We start from the raw sequence: 8,420 nt of genomic DNA on the forward strand, positions 1-8,420 counted from the left end.
TTTCCTCTGAGTAGGTCCAAGGCAACGGTACGTACTAACTGCGATGCTTTGTTCTGCTGCACTACACGTTCTCCATTTTTACTAAGAAGAAAGTAGAAATAACTCAGCCAGTCTGAAGTGGAAAGAACTTTGCAGCCACACAAAAACAGTAAAGGAAAATCTTTTAAACACTTACAGAAAAATGTTCTGTATTAAGTGATGCATATTTGAAATGTTCTAAGAAAGCATTGATGTAACTAGCAATTTCTTACTTCCTCAGACATATCTTGGTCTGTTCTTCTGGGAGTAATTGTGTGCATGTGTGTACCTTACAATATCCAAAAGCAATTAGAAAAAGATGGGAATCTATGAAGTCAGAACCAAAAAACCCACAACCACTGAAATAAGCATTGTTTCCATTTAAAATAAAAAGATCTAACTGTAACTTCAGCCTTTAAGGTGTCACAGAGCTAGTCAGAAGGGAATCAGTCCTAAGTTAATAAAAAACACGCTTACTTAGCAACAGTAAAATTAAGCCTTCTCTTCCATCTTCAAAAAAAAAAAATCCTAAATTACATTACAGAGGTATGTATTGCTATGTGCAAGGTATCACAATTATCAGAGGCTGCTGTGAGGACAGCACAGGAGAAAATCACCATCAGTGGGAACTGAAAGCATTTCCTTTCCCTTTTAAATAACTTATCCTGGCACTGAAATAGCAGAAACCTGTTTACTCATAACTCTTTTTCCAGCAAGCAAAAGAGGAAATGCAGTCCTGCCAGCATGGCAGCCACTTTGGTAATGATAGAAGTACTGCGCATCACAGCTAATCTCAAAAGCCTAGATACGGTTCCGCTAGTCATCTCCTTGCATGCTCCATTGCAACGTCGACTGTTAGCAGCAGATAATTAAATTGTATACTATTGAATTTTCTCCTTGCACTTGTATGCATGTAGACTAATGTTGTAAATCAAAAAAAAAACCAAACCTGAAAAACACCCTAAATTCAAAATACTTAACCTTTTCTTTTGTAAACTTTTATACTCAGTACTTCAGTCTGAATAAGCCTGGAGGAGGGGGCTGCTTGCTACCTCCCCCGCCCCAGCACACAGCCACATCATTATACAAATTAGAACAGTTTCAGCAGGAGAATCTGAGTGAGACTGATTCCAGAACAACCGACCATGCCTGCAAATTCTAGAATTTCTGTATTTGAGAAATGAGAGATACTAGTCAATCTCTGTTTGCCAAGTCAAGTAAAAGAAAAATTTGAATTCAGGTACCCCTATAATGAAATAAGTTTTCACTACTGACCTGTATGATCAGTTTGGAAAAAAAGAGGATAAGTACCTGATTTCTGCTGTCCTTGATGGCTTCAATGCAATAAACCACATCTAAAAAAAAAATTGCTAAATTTAACTTGTATCAGAAAATTGTTTCAGTATCTAAAACTACATATTTTAGTGAACAGCATATTAGACAAACTCCACTAACAATACATACAAATTTTCACATTAGTAAAGCAGGTCCTCCTGAGCAATCAATCAAAAAGAGAAATTGCTCAAGAAAGGGCAGAGCACCTGACTTTACTTTGAAATTAGCACATCCCAGCTCAAAATACAAAATTCCACATAATAGTATCGTATCATGCTTACACATACATATGCAGGTGGTGCCACAAAGGTGAAAAATGTTTGTATCTGCTCATCAGTTCAGGTGTCAAACATTTGTGGATTACTGTAGAAAGCCCAAGCTGTACATGACCAAAGTGTACCTTGCACCATGCCACATAACTGAATAAACTACAGAGAACTTAACTTAAATCTGTATTTCCACTGGTACTTGAAGATCTTCCACAAAGTAAGTAGTTAAGCCAAGAAGTATATGGATTTATAATGCTCAGTATCAGCTTTCAAACTGTCAGACAAGACCAGTTATGCTGTCCCTCCAAGTCTTAGAAAGTAATTTTGATGTATATTTTTGACACAGGAACTGCTAGATTTCCCTCTAGGCCACTTCAGACATTGCACTAGCAATTAAACATTACACTGTGGTTCAATATAACTTGCAGCATCCTTCAGAAGGTATGAAAGTTGTCAGCTTCAGAAGACACACGACATACTCCACACCACTATACCTACTGCACTACAGAGTTCTCAGTTTTCATTTTAAGCTGCTACTCTCTTTTCCAGTAAACTCCTTTTTAAGTATAGCATTGAGAAATTATGCATTTTTTCCAGTGTCAGTTTCATGAGACACTGTGGCAAAATGCATAATTTTGCCTCAACAATAAGCAGAAAAGTAGACCCTTTAAGATAGAAAAAATAGTTAGGTTTTCATCTATTGTCTTCACAAACAGATATCCTTCTGTACTATGTGGTTTGTTATAGAAAATGTATTAAGTTTTCACTAAGCACCATGCAAGTCTTGGGTCTGCAAAAACACAGGTACATAAATTTTGCTAATAACTAGGATGAAGATTTCCTGCCATATCGTAACCACTCATGTAATTTTTTTTCCATATCAGACTTGCAAGACAAAAATTCTAAACTCATACCACCAGGGCAGACATATGTCTGGAAGATAAGTTTTCCTGAAGTTTTCAAAAGTCAGCACCCCAAATGCTACAATTAATTATATATAAGATTTCTAATGTTATTTCTTCTTTTTTTCTGGCTATAATGCATGCACTTAATGTCTTGTAGATTGTTTTAAGCCTTAAGTTAAGACAGGGTTTTGATTTAACTGCTCTTTTCATATTTTGGCTTGGGTTTTTTTTTTCTTTTTAGAACACAGCTCTAGATAAAGAGAGTCAGATTTTCTGCGGCAAGCGCTGTCAGGACTCTGGTAGAGCTGGAATGGAGAAAATTTCTGCAATTACTGCTGCAGCTGATGATCCTCGTGTGGCTGGGTCCAAGACCCTCTTCCCTGCTGCTTCTGAGCCACTCGGATCCCCCACGCTCCCTGCCTCTGTATCTCCCGAGTTTGCTGGGGACCAGCCTGCTGCGTAGGACTAATCAAACCACATCCAGCTGAAGCTCCCTGCACTCGCACCACCATTTCTCTTCATTTCAGCTGCCAGTTTGTTTTCAGTTTGTGTGCACCCGCTAGTGGCAGGCCCAAGGCAGGCTCTGGCGTGAGGGACTGATCTTCTAATAGTGGGTGAGTGAACATGCGTTTTTGAGTGCTCTTTGCCCTTGTCTTGAGAACAGCAGTAGGGGAAAGTTTCTGGCAATGTTAGATGATTTTTAAGTTATCTGTGTTAGTTTAATTAACTGCATTTGACACAGCCTTGGGCTCTAGATAGACTAACTTATGGTGTAGCTAACCATATTTTTATATGAGCAGTGAGATGACGAACAGTTACCTGGCCTCGCCTCTACAAGCAGGCCCCATTATGAGAATCCTCATTAGAAGAACAGAAAAGTGGGAGAGGAAGACAAAAGAAGAAAACTTATGTTCACCTTCTATTCCAATGCCTCTATTTTTAGCCAAGTTTCTACTAAACTTGAAGAGGCAAATTTTCATAAAAAATTTTTTAGTGGACTAACTGTAAAATATCATGAGATAAACATTGGAGATGGGGTAAGGATGGTTGTTTTTGCATCAAGTTTGTTATCCGAATTGCAGGCTGCAAGGTAGTGTTTAGATAATGTGAATTTAAATAAAGTGACCTGGAACGCAAACATGAGCACTGGACATTTATTTGTAATGAAGATTGAAGTCAAGGAAGCCTTTTTGTTCTAGCCATTTTCTAGCCTAACCGCAAGTATCCCATCCACACCTTTCTCCAGGGTCAGACTACCTATTAGATAAAATAAAATTACTTTGGACCTGTGAACGGAAAGCCTAGTGCATGTTATCTAAGCTAGGATGAATGGAGCAGTTCCTAGTTCTAAGGGGAGCTGACAGAGGAGCTACTACAAATAGCTGCCATCAATAGCTAGCAGAGGTTTGTCAGTGCCACCCCCTATTCACCTGGTGCAGGCACTGGAAACAAGGACTGGGGAACAGCTATTTGTAGCTATCCTTAATCTGCAGTCATGAGATAGATGAGGTTTTATCTTTGCCATAATGCTTAGTTCAATGTAGTATGTATGCAGCTTATTCTTTTCCTTTGCTCATTCGAATTGGTCATAGTTTCTTAGCTATACTTTCTACTAGAACTGTAAAAGAAAAACCTGCAATAAACTTTCTCATTAAAAAAAAAAAATTTTCATTTCTTTGAGAACTCAGTTATTTTGTCAGTGAAAATGTCATCTTATTCTCTCTGGAGAGATTGAACAGTTGGTTGAACAGTTTGGTACCTACCAAAAAGATTTCAGAAAACTAATCTGAGGAATTCCCATAACCTTTTGGAGTTTATTGGCTTCTATGGAAGACATAGGTAATACATGACTGAACATGAGTGTTTTACGTTTTGAAGAGGCAATTAAAGATCAGAAAGTGCCAACTGATAACTTAAGGTCATGGTACAGCTGAAACATGTACAGCATCTTGGCAAAAACAGGTAGTAAAGATATGGAAACATTATGTGTCTTAAACTGATAAAAAGGTTGGGCTACAACCAGTCAGTGTGAAGTAACTCTGTTATGGGTTCACTGGAGTAAGTTCAAGATATCTGGAGAGTATAGGAATGGCCTTTGTATAAAATTAATGTACATTTATATTTTGGTACAGTGCAAAAATACGAAGTTAACATTCTAACCTTACTGAGAACAGAAACTAGTGAGAGTCTGTTAGCTAGCCATGTGTGCGGTTGGTAAATTCCTTAACAAGTCTTAGACTAAGCTAAAGAAGGGATGCATAATTTCAGCTGGAGTAGGGTAACCAGCCACATACAGCAAGGAAAGGGAGCCCCCCAGCAGAGAAAACAGTGACAGACTACTCAATTGGGAGATTAGTAAAGAGGGAGCAGGAACAAAGTTATGAACGCTGGGTTGAGTTCTGTTTTTTTCTAAGGGAATGGATATTCAGCTGTGCAATGCCCAGGTATTTATTTTACGAAGAAAAAACTGTTATGGATTAGCAGAGATAAATAACAGGTTGTATTCCACAAATCTTATGCATACATAGAAGAAAGGATGATAATTTGTGTGCTCAACAGGTGCCCGTTCTAAACTATTACTTTGTCTCATGGATGAAGAGAGTAAAGACATACCTACCCTGAATTCACGTCCCTAAGTTCATGACTGCTCAACACCTAAACATTCAAGTATTTTGATTCATAGAGCAGAGGCAGTTGATAGACTATGCCAAAACACCTATTTAAAAATAGTGACGACAGCTGGAAAAGATGACCATGTGGCCAACATAATTGGATAAAAATATGAGATAGCTGGGCAAGTTCTTAACACCATGTATGACCTTAGGAAAGTTATATCACTCCTCCATGCCTTAATTTAGCTCCACAGATGTTAAATCTATGGGTGCAGAGGTGGTATGTTTGTGCTGCTCAGTGTATCACACTAACATCAAAATAAAAACATGTTGGTTAACGCTAAAACATGTAATGAAGGCTCGTAAGTATTATGTTTGTTTTCTACTGTGCTTTCATTTAATCCTTCTCTCTTTGTAGAGCCATCAGTTGCTGGAAAAGGCAAAAATAGAACAGAAATTGTAAAACAGAATGATGCTATCTGCTGTAAAGGGAAGGAGATGACTACAGACACTGTAAACTCAAGCTGTATGCTTGTCAGAGGACTGTCACCTTTTTTTGTTTCATAAAAGCAGCTGAAATTCATGTAACATTTTGATAGATATTAATTAAATGCCATTTTTTTTCAAACACTCAACAGTGACAGCACAACTGCTACCATGTCTGCATTTTGAAAAATGAATTATTAAAAATAAAAAGTGTCTTTTTAGCTCCTTTGAACATGAGTAGTTGTTCATCCCAATAGAGCCAATTCCTGCAGTTCTAGATTTGAAATCCCAGAACAGAATCTTCCCCTGCTGTAAATCAGCATAACACTAAGCTCACCGAGATTCCCATCAAAATTTACACTTACAGTTAACCCTGTTCTTGAACTTATAAAATTAATTACAATAATTGTCAAAATACATTCGGATAGATGGTGTTTCATGATGGTCTTACTTTCATCAAGTATTGGCTCATGCTTACAGCTAGTCGTTAAGATTATTCACGTACATCAGGAAATCTGACTTTGGACTAACTTAGTAAGCAAAGATCTCTTGTTTTTAGATGCAGACATAGTTTCCCTTGCCCACCTAAGCCAAATACTTGAGAAGCTAGGAGGAAGTAGTGACTGTAACGGATTGGAGGGTAATTTTTTCTAAAATTAATGAATACTTTAAAATATATGAATTAATTATGTATGTAAGATACCAGAAAGTATTTTCAACCTACTTCTCTCTCCAAGTTTTCCCTTTGCTTCCACCTGCCTTTTTTTTTTTTTTTTTTTTTTTTTTTAATGAAACAACCCAAGACACAGGCTTTTCTACTATAGTAGAGCACACCCAGTGCACTGGACTTGGGAACAAAAAGCATGAAGCTTTTTGCTTGAGCTGGGGAAGTTCAGTCTTCTAATTCAAGGAAGCAGGTCTTCTAAGATCTCATTAACCTCTATCAAAAATAGAGGTTCTACAATGTATGTGGGGAGAACCTAAAGGTTCTAGGTATGTGGCGAGAAGACTATGGCAACAACAGTAACTTCCACAAGTAACACCCAGTGCCATTTTTCTTGCTCTGTGCTTAGAGATCACACTGAATGTATGGATATGAAGGAGGTTGCCAAAATACACTATACAAGTGATCAAGTGTCCTTCGGTGAGTGCCAGTCACTTCATGTTACCTCTTGGAGGGTCCTGGTGATACACGAGACGCTCCAGCACCCTGGCGTACAGCGAGGAGATCAGCAGCAAGACCTTGTATATGATTTCCAACTGGAATCACAACTTTGGCCTTTATGGGAAGACTCTCATTTTCCTGATCTACTTGAAATTACTACTTGAAATTAAAAAAGCGTTAGCTAGGAAGCAGTAACTTCTTACACCACTGCCTGTATGCTCACCAAAAAGGGGTTCAAATTCCTATTCACAGAAATTACTTTGATCATCTCAGGCTAAAGCAACAAATTTATGCAGCAAGGAGGAAATTTTTATTTTAAATGTCTCATTTAAGCTTGGTTTTCATATCTTTCTTCCCCCCGCAGTGGTCACTGGTCTGATTACTACAGATTGATAGAGTAAATTTACTGAAGTATTCAGTCACTTCTATATAAATATACATATCTGTTTTCTTTGGTTTTAACAGTTTTAAAATGGGAAATGATATTTTGCATTTACACATTATTTCTTTCAAGCTACCTTCAAACAGCATTAGGAAAGCAACAGAAATGCACAAAACTAGTAGCCTATCCAAAATGGTGGTCAAGTAAAACTGATTTTTTTTTTTTTTTAAGATTAAAAAAGGGCAAGCAAATCAAACACTCAATACTGCAATCAGTTTCAATGTCTAATGCATACAAATAGGTATCTAGTTGAGCTTTTCTGTGAGGGGAATCCTGTCTAGAGGGATTTCTGTTTGTTTGTTTTTAACTAAATTAGCATTGTAAAAAAAATACTAGGGAAGGGACTGAAGAAGCAAATTGCCATGCAACCATCCACCATGAAGTTTTTCCTCAGCTGTTGCTTCTGTTCTTGATTTTGTTTCAAACAGCATTTGAATTTTAAGTGCTTTTGTCCCATTTGGAAACCGAAAGCCCAGAGTGAGAATCTTGTCAGATGCAAGTTTCAGAGAAGAGCAGCTTCACCAAGAAGTACCAGCAACTATTCCCTTCACTCCAAAAAAATATTTGCCAATTAATAGGACATACTTATGTTTGGAGTGTTTAAACATTGAACACTTAAACACTTTTCTTAAAAAGACACTAGCTTTTTTGTTTACAATTATCTGATTTGGGGTTTGCAGCTACCGGGGCTTGAAAAAGGATTCTGAGCACACAGGATAAACAAGACAAAAAGGAAAATGAGAAATCTATCTGCAAAGTCATCTGTTGTTGGATATGTCTATTGCTGAATACACCAAATTCTAAACATACAACTAGACTCAGTTGTGCAACAGCATTTTGCAGCTCAGAGTTCACAATACACGGTGAACAAGGCAACAGTAGGAAGAAAAAAAATTAGAAAAACTTGAAGAGAATAGTAAATGATCGTATCTAAAACCTTGTCCATTTAGCAAATTGCAATTACTTCATTTTTGAAAACCTCTTTTTGTCTGTTCCCATGAAACACAGCATAATTTCCAAAGCACCCATCTAAATGTCTTTAATTAGTTGACTATATGATGCAGTCCCCAGCACGAAGCTGTATGTAATTTCAGATTTTACTAAATATACAAATCTCTTTGGTTTCAAAACTATGCTTTCTGATATTACCTCAATTCATTTACAAGAAAGTAGTCGTATTTCCCATAA

General features: G+C 37.3%; 1 protein-coding gene across 5 annotated transcripts in view; it reads left to right on the plus strand.

The window, feature by feature from the left end:
• Positions 1-5,778, plus strand: part of DCLK2 (doublecortin like kinase 2) — a 95,146-nt gene extending 89,368 nt beyond the window's left edge. For 2 of the 5 annotated variants that reach the window (XR_012764028.1, XR_012764029.1), the window contains one exon: positions 2,769-2,853. Coding sequence is in view for 3 of the 5 variants with exons in the window: in XM_075421109.1 (XP_075277224.1) it covers positions 2,769-2,990 (222 nt within the window). In the remaining 2 variants the exon portion in view is untranslated. Of the gene's footprint in view, positions 1-14; positions 2,694-2,768 lie in introns of those variants that run through there. The other 3 variants (XM_075421111.1, XM_075421109.1, XM_009942898.2) reach the window with 3 other exon arrangements.
• The last annotated feature ends 2,642 nt before the right edge of the window (positions 5,779-8,420 follow it).

This window comes from Opisthocomus hoazin, chromosome 5, assembly GCF_030867145.1.
Source record: "Opisthocomus hoazin isolate bOpiHoa1 chromosome 5, bOpiHoa1.hap1, whole genome shotgun sequence".
In the NCBI taxonomy this organism is placed as follows: Eukaryota; Metazoa; Chordata; class Aves; order Opisthocomiformes; family Opisthocomidae; genus Opisthocomus; species Opisthocomus hoazin.